Source organism: Lontra canadensis, unplaced genomic scaffold (assembly GCF_010015895.1).
Source record: "Lontra canadensis isolate GAN:19392208 unplaced genomic scaffold, GSC_riverotter_1.0 scaffold36, whole genome shotgun sequence".
In the NCBI taxonomy this organism is placed as follows: domain Eukaryota; kingdom Metazoa; phylum Chordata; class Mammalia; order Carnivora; family Mustelidae; genus Lontra; species Lontra canadensis.
The window spans coordinates 5,870,526-5,890,895 of NW_022631030.1; the positions used below are offsets into that span (position 1 = coordinate 5,870,526).

Below are 20,370 nucleotides of genomic sequence, written 5' to 3' on the forward strand. Positions count from 1 at the left end.
ACAGTAGCAACAATTTATTGAGTGCCTACGCTATGCCTGGAAACATGCCTTATAATTTAATCTTCACAGCTGCCCTGTAAGACTGTATTATTACCTCCAATTGAGAGCTGAGCTAAGGAAGGTTCCGGAAGGCTGGTAGTGCTCCTCAGGGTGGACACGGAGGGTCCAGGGCTGGGACTGAAACCCAGAACCTCCCTGTTCTCTAGATTTCTCCCTTCAGAACACGAAGGAATGGAGGTCCTTGCCACTGCAGTAAATTCCAAGTAGATAGGTATAAAGACCAAGTTTGGAATGGCCGTACTCAGCAAATATTGAAATGACTCATCATAGGAATTGGTTATAACTTTCTTTTAACCTATTTAAGAGACAAAAGGGCAGTTTTATCATTCTTGAGCGAACTGAAATTTCATCCTTGAAGTGGAGCCGGTTCTTGGCGGGACTAATTTCCCACCAAATATTTTTCCTTTTCACTTACTTCCATTAACAGCTAGACATTCACTGGTTGCTTGTGCTTAGTTCTACAATCCAGCTATATAAGATTCCCAGGTTCTTGACTAAAACCAATAAAGACTAACTTGTATGTTGTCTGGCATCCGAGTGGTGTGGAACTAATGTCACGTTTGCATGGAAGCAGCCCCCCTCCTGCTCCCTGTTGCAAATTCCAGACCCCTTGGAGGGAGGCTAGCCCAGCCCGGAACAGGGTCCAGATGCAGGGGTGCCCCCGGGAAGGAGGGGGTCCCTGCCCTGCGCATAGCCCGGATTTAACGCCTGCAGTCTCTCTTGCAGCCCAAGCAGCTGTTCTGGAACAGCGACTGCACGCGGCGCTGCCGCTGCTTCCGTCGCAACCTCATCCAGTGCGACCCGCGCCAGTGCAAGTCGGACGAGGAGTGCGCGCTGCGCAATGGGGTGCGCGGCTGCTTCAGCACCAAGACCTCCTACTGCCTGGCTGCTGGCGGCGGTGTCTTCCGCACCTTCGATGGCGCCTTCCTCCGCTTCCCCGCCAACTGCGCATTTGTGCTGTCCACCATCTGCCAGAAGCTGCCGGACATCTCCTTCCAGCTCATTATCAACTTCGACAAGTGGTCGGCGCCCAACCTCACCATCATCTCGCCCGTCTACTTCTACATTAACGAAGAACAGATTCTCATCAACAACCGGAACACTGTCAAGGTGACGGGCCTGTCATTGATTCTTAAGACACATACCCGGAAGGAGGCCTTGGCTAGGGGGCATTGTGGTTTTCCCAGACAACCCAGTGTGAGGATAATAGATTGTTCCTCTGCATATGCCCTCCACAGATGACCAGATTTTCAGGAATGAAAGTCTAAACATTCCGCAGGTGTGAGAACGGGCGCTGTTCTGTCCTTTGCTGACCATTCTGGGGCCAGTAATGACCGCGTGGGTGCTAACAGAGTCTCAGGTGATAAAATGGTCGATAAGTCAGCTTTGACTCTGCATTAATTTCCAAAAAGCATCTTGTTTGTTTTTAAGAGCCTTTAAAAGTACTCTTGGCTCTGTCCAGCTGTACCAAGACAAGCTCTTTCATTTCTGCTATCCTTTCCAAAAGCCAGGTGAAGGCAAGCATTTGCCTGTAAAAATAACGACCTCGCTAAAAGCCTTATGGAGCATCCCCCACTATCAGAGGGCTCCATGATGACATAGCAAATGAAAGAAAATGGGAGGCTGAAAACTGGGATTTCTCTTAGGTTGGCCCTTCCTTAGCCTGGCTGGCTGGCTTTGGTGAACCTTAGACTGGCAGATTAAATAAATGTGAATCTCCAACCCGTATGGGTCCCCAGCTTGGATTCCCCCCACCTTCCAGGTAAAGTATAATCTGCTCTGATAAACTACTGAAAGCCACCTCAGCCTCTCAGCTAAAGCAGGCTGCTCACAAGCCAGCAGACCCGGAAGCTGGAGTCAGTCCCCAGTGCTAGGATTCCAGCTGGGGAGGGGCAGGTAGAGAGCAAGGACACACACATTAATGTTTTCCAGAATTAAGCGTTATTGTGTATATTCTGCTTTCTGCCACTGGCTCAGATAATCACGCATGGAATGTATCTCTGTTTGAAAAACCATCAGGTAGCTCAGTGTCCACCGTTAAGCAAAAGAACTGGCCGTATTTTGCAGGCTTCAAAGGAAGAGTCTGGATTTTCATACTGGTTTTTAACTTCAATGAAAGCTGCTACTGTTTTTGACACTCCAATTCTTTTTATAAATTGGCCCACATAGACACAACTGCGTTACTCCCAAATACGGGAGCTAGAAAGTCAAAATGACCACCTGAGAGACCAAAACTGACATTATTGCTGAATAAAGTACTCCAAGGTGGCCAAAATGGTAAAGAATTATATTTTCTAAAAGGCTTCTGCTTTTTTTTTTAAGAATGAAAAGTTATTAATAACCAGGAGGGAAAAAAATCAATTTATTTGGTAAGGACAGGAAAAGCACGTTATGTTCTATCCTAAGGGCTAAGAAAAGAAACCGTCAGAAAGTAGGAGAATGATGAATGCAGAAAATACTGTGCCTATAGGACCTTTGGGGTGGGGAGGACCTCTAGTTTGGACATTATACACAAGAAAACAGTAAACATGGCAGTGATCCCCAGATTCATTTTAACCGTGTTAGACATTCCTTAGCACAGGATGGGGATTTCATTTCAGTAATTGGTCTATGCTGGGGAAGGTTTTATACAAAATCCCAGCCATTTGTGTGGATTGTACTTTTGTAATGTTTTCTTATCTTTCTGCCTCCATGTTTTGCTGCTTTGGGGGGAACTGTGGATAGTATGATGAGTAAATGCCCCTAAATTCTAGGGCAGAGTTCAGCAAGCTACAGAATTTGACCAAATCCACTTGCTTCCATTTTTTTTTTAAATAAAGTGTTATTGGAATGCAGCCTCAGTAATTTAATTATATATTGTCCATGGCTGTTTTCATGCCCTGAGGGCAGAGTTGAGTAGCAATAGAGATCGTATAGCCCACAAAGCCTAACACATCTATAGTGGCCCTTTATAGTAACAGCTGCCAACCCCTGCTGTAATTTACTTTCTCCCCCCCCAATAGGTGAATGGCACACAAGTGAATGTTCCATTTATAACTGGGCTGGCAACCAAAATCTACAGCAGTGAGGGGTTCCTGGTGATAGACACCAGCCCCGACATCCAGATCTACTACAATGGTTTCAATGTCATAAAAATCAGCATCAGCGAGAGGCTGCAGAACAAAGTGTGTGGCCTCTGTGGCAACTTCAATGGGGACTTAACCGATGACTATGTGACCTTGCGGGGGAAGCCAGTGGTGAGCAGCGTGGTGCTGGCCCAGAGCTGGAAAACCAATGGCATGCAGAAGAGGTGAGAGTTCTAGAAGCTAGACTCTGTGTCCCCACATCCTCCCTTTGTCCATGACAGGTGTTAATGACGAATGTGCTCTCATAGCATCACCGCTCCTCTGCTGCAAAGAGTTGAGCCCCAGGTCTTTGGAGTTTTCATGAGACAAATAGACACATCAGAGGCCTCAGTAATTTCTTGAACAGCAGAGGAAGGAATTGGGCTTCAATGATATGTTTCCGAGTCTTCACATCATCTAGCCCTTGGCCAAACAGAAGAGGGTGCCCAGGATTAAACACTGAGGTCTTGGCCAGCTGTCGCCTGGGAGAGGAAGAGCTATCCCTTGCTCCCCAGGGCTGGGTCTAATTGTGTCCCCATGACTTTCTCCAAAAGGCTTGGTTGAGGTTGTGCCGGTAGAGGTTGGTGGAGATCAGGAAAGTCTTCCAAAAAAAAAAATGGAAGTCACTGAAGTTATTAGGAGACCCCCTCTCTTGCCAGCTGAAATAGAGTAAGTTAAGTTATTCCAAAGGTGCTTAATTCAGATTACCTCGGAGCTGCTGAATTTTGTTACTCTATTTCTGGATCTATAGATATGCTTCTTTTTCATGGTGTTTCTTTGCTTGTGTAATGGCTCCACCCCTTGTACTTTAGCATCAGCTAAATTCCCAGGTGGGGAAATGATGCAGTTATAAGGGGAGTACTTTATCATCAATAAGGCAATCCTGAATTATAGGACCCAGAGCTGGAAAAAAACCTCAGGCAGGGGTGTCTGGGTGGCTCAGTGGGTTAAAGCCTCTGCCTTTGGCTCTGGTCATGGTCCCAGGGTCCTGGGATCGAGCCCCGCATTGGGTTCTCTGCTCGGCAGGGAGCCTGCTTCCTCCTCTCTCTCTGCCTGCCTCTCTGCCTACTTGTGATCTCTGTCAAATAAATAAATAAAATCTTTAAAAAAAAAACCTCAGGCAATACCTAGTCCAGTCTCTTCCTTTTCTAGGTGAAATGGAAGCTAGAGCAGAATGAGTTACATGAGGGGCCCTGGAAGTGGCCAAGTCCAGAATCTTCTCCTGAGGAGTTACGACTCTTTGAACTTCTCCCTTCCTCCCTCTCCCTCTTCCTCCCTCCTTCCCTCCTTCCCTTTCCTTCCTTTATAAACTATTTCAGCTGGATACCAATTTTCTTGTGATGATTTTGCTGTTGGTCTCTGATAGCTGTGTGGGAAGTGCTTTGGAAGGGTTCTAGACAACTATTCTACCAACTATCAGTATTACTATTATTGATTAATAATAGTAACTCATTATTACGGTTGTTATTGGTTATATCAATACCTGTTCATGGTTATCATATCAGTCCTATCAAAGGTGAACGGTTTTCTTATCAATATCTGCCTTTCATCTGACACGTTGGCCACCAACCCATTATTTTCGTTTACCCTCCCTTCTCCCCGTGATAGCAACAATAGGAATTACATGTTGCTTTCTTAGATGGATAGATTGAGACCAGTAGCACCTGATTTACCCAAGATCACATAGCCAATTAGCGTTGGAATCCGCATACTTCGCTGACTTCCGGGTTAGCAGACGAGGTAACAGGCGGGGTCTTCCCTCCCAGCGGGTATCTTGGGTGGCTGTTTCGGCCTCGCTTTGTCTGATCAGACTTCTTGCCCCCAGCTGCAACGAGCTGCAGTTCTCACAGTACGCGGCCGTGTGTGATAATGTGCACATCCAGAAGATGCAGGGTGATGGCTACTGCCTGAAGCTCACGGACATGAAGGGCTTCTTCCAGCCCTGCTACGGGCTTCTCGACCCCCTCCCCTTCTACGAGTCCTGCTACCTGGACGGCTGCTACAACCACCACAAGTACCAGCTCTGTGGCTCCCTGGCCGCCTATGGGGAGTCCTGTCGCTCCTTGGGGATCCTCAGCACCGAGTGGATTGAGAAGGAGAATTGCTGTAAGAGAATTATTTTATTTCTGCTGGTTCTTTTCTAAGCGAAAAGAACAGTTCTGCTGGTAAAACTGCTGGGGCTGGGCCTGCCTGGCTGGCCTCCACCTTTGGCCATAGGTCTGCGCCCAGGCTTGAAGAGTTAAGAGCTATAGCGGAGATTTCGGGGCGGAGGGCGGGGAGAGCATTTCAGGGGAGCCTTACTCACCTGTCGATCCTCTCCAGCTATGGAATTTGGGAAACCAGCTTGGGCAGATGAGGTTCTTTGGGTTGAAGGAGCACCCATTCACTGACCGATGAGTTAGAGGGACAGAGGATGGCATCCTGATTGCTTTCAGATCGCGAGTCTAGCTCTTCCTCATCTCCTTGAACATGGGTCAGAGCCCAGCTCAGAAAGGGAAGGCATGTGGCAAGTGACAAGTTGAGTTGGAATTGAGGTGACTCTATCTGCCTGCCTTGAACGGAAGCTGTGGTTGGATTTCTAAAGGGATTGTACATATATTAAATTAACTGATAAGCCAATCATCTATAGATTCCTTTTTTAAATTCAATTAGCCAACGTAGAGTACATCATTAGTTTCAGATGTAGAGTTCAGTATTATCCATTGCTTACACCCAGTGCTCATCACATCACGTGCCCTCCTTAATGCCTGTCACCCAGTAGATCTATAAATTCTTATATTTTTTCTGTAGTAAGAAAATCATTTGGGGGGGGGCTCCTGGGTGGCTCAGTCATTAAGCAGCTACCTTTGGTTCAGGTCATGATCCCAGGGTCCTGGGATCGTGCCCTGTGTCAGGCTCCTGCCCTGCATCGGGCTCCCTGCTTGGCAGGAAGCCTGCTTCTCCCTCTCCGTCTCCCCTCAGCGTGTGTTCTCTCTCACAATCTCTCTCTCTCTGTGTCAAATAATAAAAATAGATAAAATAATAAATAAAATCTTTTTTAAAAAAGAAAATAATCATTTTGATGTGTATATCCATTATACTATTTGCTCATTTTCTTACTAAGTGAATCAGATAAATGGAGCAAATATGTGTAGAAACACATATCATGTATACATGTATATATAAATGTGTCCTATACATATGTGTCCATATACATAAATAGTCACCTGTTGTGTGGCTATATGCAGTATGATACTGTGGCCAACAGAATGTACTAACCCGGTGTGCCTCCTGGTCCCACCAGGAGAGCTGGCGCATTGCAAGAGTGAATGCATTTCAGGAAATCACACTAAACCTGACCAAGAATAGGGATGCACTCAATTCAGATCCTAAAACCAATGTAGCTGATTAGAATATGTATCTGATGATTTCAGAAACTCTTGACAAATTACTAGTCTCTGTTGAAAATCAACATTTTTTGGATAACTTTATTTTACCCTGTTGTGCTAATAAGCAATACTTTCAATCAGTTTGAAATAAACTGTTTTGAAACTTTAAAAAATTCCCTCTGTGTAAGGGCATGTCTTACTTGGCAGTTGGTGTATGGACCACCATATTTGTAAGGGAGGAGCTTTTTCTCCTCTCTGGGCTTTGTTCTCACTTTATTATTCTCTTGGGTTGTTTACATGTCATGTGAATCAACCATAACATTCATTGAGTGGCTGCTATGTGCTTAGCACTGTGTAGCTACTGGACACACTGGTCAAGTGAAGGGATCTTTACAAAAGGAAGCCTTTAAAAATAAATGTATTTAGGTCATGCTGGTGGCTCTCCATCAGCTGTCTTTCTGGGAATTAAGACAGGGTGATGCCATCCCCAAACTCCCACCTATTTACAGTGAGTTACTTAGCAGAGGGGCATGGCAGCTGAGTCAGGAGAAGCCTCTGAGACAGCACAGGGCGGGGCGGGGTTTTGCTTTGTTTTTAAATTCTTGAAGCTCTCTTGGCTCATGCTGGGATTGAACAGTTGTTGTTTCTTTAGCACTCACCATCCCATGCCATGATGAATAGGAGGATTATTACATCTGATAGGGAGAGAGGCTCTTTAAATAAAGAAATGAGTGTCTAAAAGAAAAGGCTCTCAATTAGCGTTTCTTAAACTGGGGAGTTGACAATCTTGCAGGTGGTCTGCGGACTCATCTGCTACAGAAATAATTGTTTATCATACGATGATGACGGCACTCCACATACATTTGTTTTTTACTTACAGTTTTACCCTTGTTGGCAAAACAGTACAATTAATCTAAGTCCGTGCTGGCGAGTTGTGTGTAGATTTTGGTTTGTCTATTTTTGTAAAATTAAGTACATAGAAGTTTATGAGAAAAATAGACCATGAATGAAAACAGACCAGGAAGTCCTATCCGAAGGACCTCTCTGGGACTTCACCGGTCCTAAAATTTTCATTCTTAACAAATACTTATTGAGCAGCAACTTTGGGGAGGCTGGGTGAAAGGGAGTATGGAGATAAATGGTTGGACCCTACTCGGTCTGAGGGCAAAGATACCAGTGCACGTAATGGTAGACCAATGTGGTAAGAACAGGATCGGGGTAGATCTTGGCAGTTCATGGTGTCTCTGCCTTCCAGTCTCACCACTCAGCTTCCACTGTGTGGACCTTGGGCTCATTGCCGCTGTGAAATAGTACTTAATTCGCAGAGCAGTCGTGAGGGTTGGAGGAGATACTGCAGCGCAAGCATGAAGCCCAGTGCCGGCCCCGGAGCCGGGGCCCGATCACTACTGTTGTCATCACTTTCTGGAAAGTTGCCCCGTCTGCTCATTCGCAGCTGCCATCTGACGACCGCCAGTTCCGTGAAAGCGGCAAGTCCAGAGTGCAGCCACCTGCCAAGCATGGGTGTGAAAATCAAGTCGTGCGCGCTTCTGTGTGTTTTCCTTTTTAGCAGGAGTGGTTGAAGATCCCTGTGTGGGGGCGGACTGTCCCAACCGGACCTGTGAGCTGGAAAACGGAGGAGAGCTGTGTGGCTGCGTGGAGCCGCCCCCCTATGGCAACAGTGAGTGACACCTGCTGCCTCCCCGCCCAGACCGGGGTGGCCCCTGAGGGAGGCCAGGTGGCTGCGCAGAAGGGCTCCAGGGGTGCAGCCCACTTAGCCGCCCTTGTTAGAGACCCACCTGGAGAAGCTTTCATGAGCATTGAGGCAGAACGAGGAAGCAATCTGATGTCTTCAAAGCAGGTTAATGTTCATTTCCTCATAGCTACAGCCTCTTCTTCAATACGTGATATCACCTAAATGTGTACATGAATCAAGTCAGCCAGTTTCAGCTGAAGCCCTCTTCAACATCAGAGATCCAAATCGATCTTGTAGTCTCACGGGGAAGTCAGGCAGTTTGACGCAAACACGAAACCCTCAAAGCAAGAGTGCCAGGTGCTCTAAGACTCGTTGAAAGCCAGATTAATGGGTCCTGAAGAAGCAACTGCAGGGTTTGAAGCAAATAGTGAACACCCGTTCCCAACGGCAGCATCCATAAGGTAGGAAGGGCTTCGTCCCCGCCAGGCACACCCATGATGCTGGTCTGAAGGGGGTGCTACTTTACACCCCCAACCTCCTGCCCTTGGCTGGAACCAGATCACTGAGAAGGCATGTGCTGAATTACAGCATCCTACTTGACTGAAAGTCTCCCTCAGAGGGGTGCTGTTCAAGGGCTTTACCTGTGCAGCTAAAATGCTTCTCTCTGTCTCTATAATGCTCCTTAGCTTGTGTTTATGTACTCCTAGAAAATGTCAATTGGCCTAATCATGTCAAAAGTCTCCTAGCAGGTGCCTGGGAATCCATGGGGGCTCTAGGAGTGGCCTTCCTGTGGCTGCTCTCACCGGGGCCATGTCCTTTAGCCCCTCTAGGATAAGCCAGATGTGGTGCCCAACTCACGGGAAAGTAGCTCCCACCAAAGTGGGTCAAGGTCCTGGGTTTGGGAAGAAAAGACAAAACACACTTTATTAGGTCCATCTTTTTTTAAAAAAGCTTAACAACATCCCAGTTACTGCTTTGAATGATTTCATGTACTCATATGGTTGGATCAAAGCTTCAATAGAAATGCCCAGCCTTTGTGAGAAGATCATTAGCCTCTTCTCAAGGAAACGGTCATGGGATGCCTTGCCCCCCCACCCCTGCAGCGCCACCAACTCCCCCTGACTTGCCTTTCGTCATAACTCTTCCCCGCAGACTCCCATGACATCATTGATGCAGAGGTGACCTGCAAGGCGTCCCAGATGGAAGTATCCATATCTAAGTGCAAACTCTTCCAGCTTGGCTTTGAGAGGGAGGGCGTGAGGATCAATGATAGACAGTGTTCCTACATCGAGGGGGAAGATTTCATCTCCTTTCAGATCAACAACACCAAAGGGAACTGCGGCAACATTGTGCAGGTGAGAACCTCGGGCTGGAAAGGACATCTGGCCGAGGTAGTGACAGCCCCGGGTGTTTGCACATTGGGTGTCTTTAAAGCCAACTTCAGGGTGGTCTCCTTAGAAATATCCTCCTTGGAAAACAACACAAAGCATAGCTGATATGAAAGACATCAAGGAGAATCATCTGGTGTTGAGTGGTTAATGAACTGAGCGATCTTGATAAGTGACAGGCTCCCGTCCTCTGTTAGCACTGTCTGCTGTCATCCTCTCCTGCACGTTGACCTTCCTCGTGCTTCTCTTGTTCTTCCAGGTAAAGGAAGAGTTTTGGGGGGTAAGGGTGTCCCAGACACCATATAAGACCTGGCTACAGAAATGCATCAAGACCCCGTCCTTCCATGTCCAATTATCTAATGTATAGGTTGGCAAAGCATCTTACTGCTTATCTTCCTGTTCCTTCCTGGTGTCATATACATATATATGCATATAGAAGGAAGATAAATATATATATGACACCAGGAAGGAACAAGTATGTATATATATATATATATAACCGGGATCATTAACACTTTATCAAGGAGTGAAAGGAGCAAGCAGGTACAATGTGCCTTTGTTCATTGTGGTCCTTGTGGGAAGTTCTGCTAGAAGATTTGGTGAAGGAGAGATTTTGGATTAGGACTTGAAGATTTATATTACCCTGGGATGGCAATACTTCATGCTGTCCCCATCTTGGTTTCCCACAGATAACTGGGGATGGTGGTAGTTAGAATTCAGGGTACGTGTGTTCAGCCTCCGTGGACACTCAAGGTTATCAGACTGGAGGGTGCTGTCGACATCCATTGCAATACTTTCGTCATTACTGTTAGTCAATACTGAAGCTAGCTCCGTCCTGACTTGTACCAGCCTCTCGGTTATGTATGGAACGAAGCCACTTCTCCACTTTCAGGGCTGTGGGTTGGGTTTGAAATGCAAGCCACATACTCACTCGCACATTTAACGATTTCTGACCTTCCTTTGCTCGGCAGTCCAATGGCACTCATATCATGTATAAAAACACAATCTGGATCGAAAGTGCCAACAACACTGGCAACATCATCACTAGGGACCGGACGATCAATGTGGAATTTTCGTGTGCTTATGAGCTGGATATCAAGATCTCCTTAGATTCTGTTGTGAAGCCTATGCTGAGGTAAAGAATCGCATGGGCCATACGCATTGCTTTGTCTTTTCCTTGACAGTCAAGGTTAGCATAATCAGAATTGCTTGCTAGCATTTGTCTTTGAAACACTAGGGAAGAAATAGTTCATATTTTCTGCACCTAAATTCCTTGGACCAGCACTATGGATTAGAAATTTCTACAATGATGGAAATATACTGTGTTACTATCTAATACAGTAGATATATGTGGAAATTGTGGTTAGGGGTGCTGAGGAATTGGCTTTTCAAATTTTATTTCATTTTAATTTTAATGGCCACATGTAGCTTGCCCTTTGGGGTACCATTTTGGACTTAGACTTTACTATCGTCTGCTTTGCCTTCCCTCTGCATTTTCAGCTTGAAAATGGTAATAATTGAATAAATGTAATTGTTGGGGGTCCCTGGACTCATGATCATTTCCCTTTTAGTGTCATTAACCTTACAGTTCCAACCCAAGAAGGCAGCTTCACCACCAAGATGGCCCTCTACAAAAATGCCTCCTACAAACACCCTTACCGCCAGGGCGAAGTGGTGCTGACAACTCGAGATGTGCTGTATGTAGGGGTCTTCGTGGTTGGGGCTGACTCCACACACTTGATCCTGACCCTGAACAAATGCTATGCCACCCCCTCCCGCGACAGCAATGACAAACTCCGATACTTCATCATTGAAGGAGGGTGAGTGACCTCTTATCAGAGGACAGGCCTCAAGAGCCCTTTGCGTAAATATCGATCAACATCAGTTTTTAGAGAAGAGAATGGGAGCTAATGTTTGTATTTCGCATCCATGAACTAGAATTCTCTTAACAGCCTGTGAGGTAGACCTTGTAAACCTCCCTTTGTAGATGAGCAGGCTGAGGCTCAGGGAGACCAACAACTTGCTTAAAGTCACACAGCAACTTGGTAGCAGATTCCGGAGTCCTTGTGGCATTAACTACAAAATGCTTTATTTGCAATGTGACCCAAGAAGGGATTGTGTCCTGCCTACTTCAGATTTCAGCTTAAGAGAAATGTAGATCACCTACACAAAAGCATGCCATGAGAACTGATGGTTGGTGAACAGGACACCTGTCAAAATTTGAGAAGAACTAGAATAATGGAGTATAAGAGAATAGTAGAAGAAACTACAATAGCCTATAAAACCAAGGAGTTTCTTATTCACCACTAAATGCCTGGCACCTACTGTGTTTCCTGAAACACAGTGGTTATGTAACAAAATTTATGGAAGAAATGAATCAGAAGAAAAGACTATAGACCAAATCACAATAATTAATTTAATTTTTTAAAAACTGCTTATGTCAAGTAACAGTAGTTCCGGCTGGCTATGAGAATTAAACAAGAACAGCATTTATTTAATATAGGTTTTAGGTGACACAGAAGCTTCCGTAAGGAAATCAGGACATAAACAAATGGTCGAACCTGAGTATTTTCTGCTAGGTTAGATGAAGCGGGGACAGCCACAGAAAAGTAGGAGAGGTCAAAGGGTTATGTGGTAAGTGTAGTAAACTGGGGGAAGCTTAGCAGAGCTTCTTAGTTAGGATTCTTCTTGGTGTCCGTCTGTCTTTGGAAGTAAGGATGCTCCTTTCCTGCAGGAGGGAGGGCTCCTGTCACCTAAGGGCTGTGTGACCTGTTTCAGGGGAGTAGAGTCAGGGGAAGGTCACCATGACCTTTCTGCTTCTGCCATTTTCTCAAACTCCTTCACCTTAAAATACTCAGTATTTTGGGGGGGGTAGCATGTCCTGACCCACCATGACTAGCCTGGGTCGACACCGACCCTGAGGTGGTCAGGGAGTGCTGTGGCTACCATAATCAGCTTTGAGGTTGAAGAGGAATAGTTTCTCAAAAGAAGGCATGGTTCTGGGCAAACAGTGAATATCTACTACTTTGCGGAGAAGTTAGGTACATAGTTCACCCAGGGCAACTCAACAAGTCAGGGTCAGAGAGGGATCCTTCCAAGCATTAAGACACATGGCCTCCCTCACTGGCCGGATGGGACTTGTAGGTTGGGGTGCAGAGGCTTTTGACTTTCTGAGCTGATTCTTGGGCTTTTCAGAGGTGAAGGGAAGGACGTGGTGACTCCTCGGTGGCTTACAGGCTGGATGCCTCTCCTTCCCATCAAAGCCCTTTCCCAAAGTGGAAGAGCTCAGATCTGAGCACCTGTTGGAGGGCCTGTGTCTCCTTTGGAGGATGCAGTGGCATTCAGAGAGAAGAGAGAGTGAGTGAACGTGTGCATACATCTCAGCCTCCCCCAGGGTCTGAACAAAGGCCTTCAGAGGAAACTGTTTTTGCTTTTGTCATAGGAGGGAATTTTAATTCATGAGTCTTTCTGACCTTTCTTGGAGGGATTTGGTTATCGTGTTCCCAGTGAACTTGTCCCATGGGAAAACCAGTGTACAGTGACAAACATGTGAGCAGCAAAATGGGATCACTTCAGAAGTGTGAGGGGTTAGCTGTTCCTCTGCAGCTCAGTGGAGGGCAACGATGGTACCCCTATCTTCCAGGGACTCAGAAATCCCCCCATGCCTGTTGCTCCTCTCTCCTCTTAATGCATCTTAATGCGTCTGAAAGGATGGTGGTTTCTCTGATGGTGGACAAAGGGTTCTAGGGCTTGGCCTGTGTGCGCACACCAAGGCAGGCATCCACAGAGCCTGTCCTGCTTCCCCAAGCCTGCCTTCTGCTCCGTGCATTTCCGGTACCTGAATAACAAGTCATCTGTCTGGGAGGGGGTGGTCTGGTTAAGAGGGAAGGCCTGTGTGAAGATCGCAGGGCTGTGAGCATTTTAGAAACTTTGGACCAATTAAGATTATTCAAATGAATAACAATGACAAGGAAAAGTATGGCAAGTAAGTTTTAATTTCAAAACACTTAAGAAACTATTGCCTTGAAGACTAATTACAAAACCTAATAGGTGTGGGGATGCTGGAGGATAACTCCGGTTTTTAATTTTCCTTATCACTAAGCTATTTAATCCTGTGGGCTTGGGAAAGGAAAGATTTAAAAAAAAAAAAGCCACTCTTTTTATCTTCATCATTTTTAGATAACTTCTTGGCCAGCCTTCGCACAAGTCATGCGTTCACTCGTGCATTCATCTGCAAAGATGTTTAGATCCATCCTGGGTGCCCTGCAGGGTGTTTCGAGACCCAGTGAGGATGGCATCCGGGTTCTTGTGCTCCAGGAATCCAGGAAAAGCCACCTTTTCCACGTGGTCAGGGCAGTGTTAGGGGGTATCCGTAGAGAAGGGGGAGCCACAGAGTGGTGTTGGGGAAGGGACAGGGGTATGCATGCATGGGAAGACTTCCAGACTGGGGAAGCTGCACGTGGAAAGAGAGTGGGATAGAAGTGGCTGGGATACATTTGAGGAACTCCATGCGTGCCTGAGGGAGGCCAGCGGCTGTCACTGCCCACTGGCCCAATACCATGAAGGGTAGGGGCCTGGGGGAGAAAAGAAGCGGCCACCTGCCGCTCATCTGGGACTGCTCTGACTTCTCCCCCAGCTCCCACCTGTTTTAACATGTGTGGATATGGCCCAGTCGGGTTTTAATCAGGGCACCCTCCCCCATGTGATAATTACCCAGAGAAAGTACAGCCAAGGTGAGGACTGATGGCGTGGTTGCAGAGCTGGTGTCAGTAAAGCAGGGCACCGTGAGAGGCAGAATGAGAAACTGAAGCCGTGGGGAGACTGGGGATAGTCCCTGCAGTCATCCTGCTTTTAGTTGTAGTTAGGATACTAATTTGAGGTGTTTTTCGATGCTTTTAAAACAAACTATGAAAATAGATGGGAATGGTAGTAAATAAGAAACCCACACGGTCCAGAGGTCACTCTCAAATGCAAAGACATTCTTATCTATCATGATGGTTTTATATGAAATAAAATCCAATGTGTGAAGCAAAGATTCCATTTTCTCCTGAATAGGTGTCAGAACATTAAAGATAACACCATAGGCATCGAGGAGAATGGCGTCTCCCTAACCTGTCGCTTTCATGTCACTGTCTTCAAGTTCATTGGGGATTACGACGAAGTTCATCTTCACTGTGCAGTGTCACTGTGCGATTCCGAAAAGTACTCCTGTAAAATAGTAAGTGAGGGCATGAAAATGAAATGCCTCGCTTTATTTCTCACTGCCCCACTTTGCCCAACACGGGGATCACGATCGCCAGGCTCTGGCTGGCTCCCGAGGGTTCTGTGGCGCTCACGGCTCCTGAAAGTGGCTAAGTTGAAATCCTCCCCAGATGCTTAGGAGCAGCAGTCCTCTTTGCTGAGATAGGAAGAGAGAGAATGTGATAGAATAATGTCCATTTACTCCTCTTGTCTGTCTGAACTGTCAGTCTCTCGTGGGCTTAGCACCAGACCAGGGTTTCTCAGCACTACTGACCTTTTGGACCAAATTATTCTTGGTTGTAGGGACTCTTCTGTGTGTTATAAGATGTTTAGCAGCAACGTTGGCCTCTACCCACTAGAAGCAAAAGCACCTCGTCCCCAGTTGCCACACTCCAAAATTCCTCCCAGCGTTGCCAAATACCCCTCCAGGGTATCTGGCAGGAGGAAGGGGCAAAACTGGCCCCGTTTGAGGACCTTTGCACCCACACCAGGGTCTCAAGGAGCCAAGCCACCTGGATCTGAAGGGAACCGTGAGGGCCAAGCTCCAGCACACGATTGAAACAAACCCCTGGGTTCAGGGTACTTTAACTGGGCGTTCTTCAGACCATGATGCTCCTGCAGCTCATCCAGACCCACACCAGGGCCTGAGGCTCCGTAGGGGCTCCTGGAGGGGCTGTTGGAATGAGGTGACAAGCCAATCCTCCCTTCCATGCCAGGCTTACATCCCCACCGCAGACGCCGGCGTCCCTAAGACTTCACTGCCCTGGGATGTGCTCCCTAATCTTTAACACTCCAGCCCTGTGCTCCCCCAGCCTTTGCAGAATCAAGCTGTGAATTGTGGCCAAGCCACTTAGACATGCAGCTGCCTACCCTGTTGCCAGATGCGATCCAACAATCCTCATCCCTGGGAAGGGATCTTTGAATCGAAGTCTTATGTGGAGAATATACTTAATTCTGTTCAACATAAAGCCCCGAGTCCCAGTGGGCTCCAGGATCAAGAATGCATTGGTTCTAATTAATCGGAGCAGCAATAGCGCTCGAGGCTGGAACCGCTGCCTCTTTTGGAGGCTGGAGATGTGGTGAAGAATAAGTTATTGGCTTAATTGTCTGAAATTTTCCCTCCGGTGTTCTGTCTTTCAGACTTGCCCACAAAATTCCAGGATTGCCACGGATTATACCAAAGAACCTAAAGAACAGATCATTTCAGTGGGACCTATTAGGAGAAAAAGTATGTATGTCCCCCAAAACACATGATAAATTATTAAAACAATGGGATTTAAAGGCTCGGACTAACTCTTGGGTGCGGCTCCACTACAACGGGAAGCTGGTGACCGACCAAAAGTGGAGGACCCCACAGTGAAATCTTTTCATTGGCTCCGAAAGTGCCACAGTGGCACTGGGCTTTTCTTCTTGCTGTCCTCTGTTTAAAGCTTTGCCCTGAGATACACGTCCAAGATTTGACCTGACCAGCTGCTCTTTTCCAGGGCTGGACTGGTGTGAGGACAACGGAGGGTGTGAGCAGATCTGCACAAGCCGAGTCGACGGGCCTCTGTGCAGCTGTGTGACGGGGACCCTGCAGGAGGACGGCAAGAGCTGTAGAGGTAGATGCATGCCCTGTCCCGAGCAGGCGGCTGGGCACAGGGAACCCTTTCCCCTGAGGAGGGGACACTCACACGGGAAGCCCACTCAGTCAGCAACTGGCTTATGAAAATTCCAGAAATTAAGATGGAGACATGAGGGGAATGCCGAGGAATTCTAGCACCATCTTGGTGAGCTCTATTTCAGGACCAAATATTAGCCTTAAATCTGGTCACCAAGTCTACCTGGGCTGTGGCTGGGACTGGGATGGTTGATCCAACAAACCAAGATTTCTTGCAGTTGCCTTAGCACATGGGTTTCCCTGAGGTTAGCAGGACTCTGCTAAAGGTTGAGTTAATTCTGCTTCTTTCCTGCCTCGGTCAGCACCATTTGGAGAAAGTGAGTTCTTGGCAATGAAGAGAGTAGGTTCATTCATTTAGCTGAGTACCACAGATTTCTGATTCCTATCAAAGAACTATCTCTCTTCATAGGACTTACTATGTTCCTCTCTGTTCACAGCCTCTAATTCTTCTGTTGAACTTCAAGTTTGGACGCTGCTTCTCATCATGACCCAGATTTCACTATGGCATTTTGTCTATAAATCAGGCACGACATCATAATTAACTCAAGGTTGCTATATAAAGTACTGTAATTTACTTACTTCAACCCCCTGTAGGATAAAATGTGTGTGCCCTTAAGTCAAAGCCTGATTGAAAAGTGTCCAGCATCTCAAAGCGATACCACCTGCCTCCAATAGTCAGAGTCCCAGAAATGTGTGAAATGCCCACCGCCTCTTTCAGAGTACACAATGGGGCTTCCAAAAGCCAGTTGCAGAAAGCAGGTATCTTGCCCAAAATGTCCAAACTATTGTTACTGGAAACTTTGGTTCCCATGAAAAACCAATAAAGAAAAAAAAAAAAACCATCTCTGGTTAGGGAAGGCTGACCAGAAGTCTAATCAGAAAAATCTCTCAAGCCGGTGCTATTTCTGGATCACAGTTTTTTACTGAGAAAGGGACTGTCAGAGCAATCTCAAGAAGCATTTACTGGAAGGTCTGACTCTCTCTAAGGAATGTTTCTGATGTTTGGAAGTGTCTGATCTATGATACGCATGTGCTGCTCACTCCTGTTTCTGATGAGCTCCTTCACTACCCTCGTGTCCCTCCACCTTGCAGCTTGGCCACTCGGGATACTATTTGCAGACCTGGGGAACCCCACCTCCCATCCCACACCCAGACCCTTCTCTCTGACAAATCAACCAAATAATTTTTAATGTGTTTTATGCTTAAATAAACTTCGTGTTCAAGTACTCTCAGTACTTGGTGACTGGTATCATTCTTACGATGTTAAGCTTTGCATATTATATTGCGTGGTCTGATTTCATAAAAGCAGCAGCTGTTGGGCCACGTAGACCCCCACTGCCCAGAGCTTGAATGTGTTTTGTCATGTGTCCTTACAGAGCGTTAGGACATGAACGTGTAGGGTGGCAGAGAAGCAGGGAGCGTCATCTTTTGTACATAGTACAAACCAGGACCCTGCTGAACACAGTCCGTGGACTGCCTCTCTTTTTCAGGTTCAAAACAAAGTAAAACCCACTTGGAGTTTATTTTGAAGTTGTTTGGATTTAAGCAGATGGTATTTTTGCATTTTTCTGGGAACTCTGTGAAAAGCTGAGCATAAATCCTCTCGTCCTTGCCTGTGGGTGTGGATATGATTGGTGTTGTCTTGTGTGTAACGGGTACCATGTCACACTGGCGCTGGGCTGAAGAAGTTGGAGTGTAGATGGAGTCTGTGCCAAGGTACTTTGACCTCCCATCTTCTGGGAGGATTAACAAGTTCTAGCTTGTCTTGCCAGTTACATGTGGTGGCTTAGAGAGCAGCTGGTGTTGGAGAAAAAGATGTGTCTACTTTAGCTTGGACATTTTGAGATGTGGAGATATGCTGAGCATTGGGAGGGGTTAAGGAACTCAAATGTTCTTGCAAGTGAGACACAACATGGCTTCCTCACCAAGAGAGAAATCGATGTTCCCTGCATGTCCTATTTTCACATGAAAAACTATCTCATTGATGCAGTTGATGGTTTAGGTGTTCACAATCAGATTCTGAATTGAACACAAGAATGTCTCATTGATTCTTTTATTTGATTCCCTGAGATGGGTCTCAGCTAAAAACACATAAGGAGGAAGTATTTTCATATTTAATAACTTGCCTTTATTGATTTTCTTATCAAAGTCATTAGAAAGTTCTAAATGAAAGACTATAATTTGTTGGGCTTTAGCTTTTTTTTTTTTTTAACTCTTCTAATTAAAACTGTTCCTGCCACAATTTTATTCTTGGCCTTTGGTTTGTCACTTGGTTGATATCCAGGCATGTCTATCATTAGGAGAAGCTGGGTTGTGGTGCTGTAACAGAACACCTCAGAATCTCAGTGACTTAAACACTAAGGTTTCTGGGGCGTCTGGGTGGCTCAGATGGTGAAGCATCTGCCTTCGATGCAGGTGGTCATCCCAGGGCCCTGGGATCGAGTCCCACATTGGGCTCCTTGCTCAGTGGGGAGTCTGCTTATCCCTTTCCCTCTGCCTCTCCCCGACTTGTGCGCTCGCTCTCTCTCGCTCGCTCGCTCTCTCTCAAATGGATAAATAAAATCTTTTTTAAAAACCCACTAAAGATTCTTTCTTGCCTATGCCAGTGGGCTCTGGTCCCATGAAATGATCACCACCATAAGTCTAGTTAACATCTGTTACCTTGCATAGTTACAAATATTTTTTCTTATGATAAGAACTTTTTAAGATCTCTCTTTACTGACTTTCAAATATGCAACACAGTATTATTAACTATAGTGGCCATGCTGTCCATCACATCCTCAAGACTTACTTATTCGCTAACTGGAAACTTGTATACTTTGACTCCGTCACTCATGTTGTCCACTGCCCCCTTCCCACCTCTGGCAAGTCTCCATATCTGTGAACTCTTTTTCTTTTCACTTTTTCTTAAGAATCTATGTCTAAGTGAGATTATGCAGGATTTGTCTTTCTTTGACTTATTTCACTTAGCTTAATGCCCTCCAGGTCCATCCATGATGTAGCAAATGGCAGGATTTCCTTCTTTATTCTGTGGCTGAATAAGAAAGAGAGAGAGAGAGAGAGAGTGTGTGTGTGTGTGTGTGTGTGTATCTGTCTGTCTGCTCATGTGTGTATGTGGATCAGCAGTTCTTGATCCGTTTGTCCATCGAGGGACTCAGGTTGTTTCTGTAGGTGGGCTATTGTAAGTAACACTGCAGTGAACCTGGGCTTGCAGTTAACTTTCCAAGTTAGTGGTTTGTCTCCTTTGCACAATTACCCAGAAGTGGAATTGCTGGATTGTATGCTAGTCCTACCTTTGGTTTTTTGAGGAACCTCTGTACTGTTTTCCATGGCGGCGGCCCCAAGTTACATTCCCACCAGCCCTGTTCCCTTTTCTCCACATCCTCGCCAACACTTGTTACCTCTTGAGACTCCGTTGTCTCCTGATGCTGCCAGGTCAACCCCAGGCTTTAGGGCTCACCTAGGCAGGGGGAGAGAAGGCGGAGACTCAGATCCTGGAAGGGACACCATGTCACTTCTGTTCCCATTTCCTCGTCCGAAGCAGTTTTGTGGCTGTGACTGACAGAGCAGTGAAGAACGAGCTTCCGGTGAGCCAGAGGACAGAAGAACTAGAAATCGCAGGGATAGCTGTCATGTGATCTCTGAGGCAGTCACTCCTATCCATATTCAAGGGAAATATTTTTACAGAACTAAAACCAAACAGATCCTTTATCTGACTATCTGGAAGGCAGAATCGGAAGATGATCTTGACCCTTCCACAAATTCTCCACTTGAAACAAATCCCTCCGCAGCGTGATGCCTTAACTTTCCTTCTGTAATGGGAGAATATGAAGCTTCTTTTCAATATTGTTATGTT

The 20,370-nt window shown here is 46.2% G+C and overlaps 1 protein-coding gene across 1 annotated transcript in view; it reads left to right on the forward strand.

Annotated features, from left to right (window-relative positions):
• The window catches only part of LOC116874222 (tubulin-specific chaperone cofactor E-like protein), a 156,950-nt gene extending 139,352 nt beyond the window's left edge, over positions 1-17,598 (forward strand). The window contains exons 21-31 of the mRNA XM_032868757.1: positions 787-1,170; positions 3,063-3,349; positions 4,990-5,270; positions 8,100-8,210; positions 9,378-9,580; positions 10,585-10,748; positions 11,185-11,433; positions 14,669-14,831; positions 15,995-16,082; positions 16,339-16,455; positions 16,952-17,598. Coding sequence (XP_032724648.1) covers positions 787-1,170; positions 3,063-3,349; positions 4,990-5,270; positions 8,100-8,210; positions 9,378-9,580; positions 10,585-10,748; positions 11,185-11,433; positions 14,669-14,831; positions 15,995-16,082; positions 16,339-16,455; positions 16,952-17,052 — 2,148 coding nt within the window. The 3' untranslated portion in view covers positions 17,053-17,598. The remainder of the gene's footprint in view (positions 1-786; positions 1,171-3,062; positions 3,350-4,989; positions 5,271-8,099; positions 8,211-9,377; positions 9,581-10,584; positions 10,749-11,184; positions 11,434-14,668; positions 14,832-15,994; positions 16,083-16,338; positions 16,456-16,951) is intronic.
• The last annotated feature ends 2,772 nt before the right edge of the window (positions 17,599-20,370 follow it).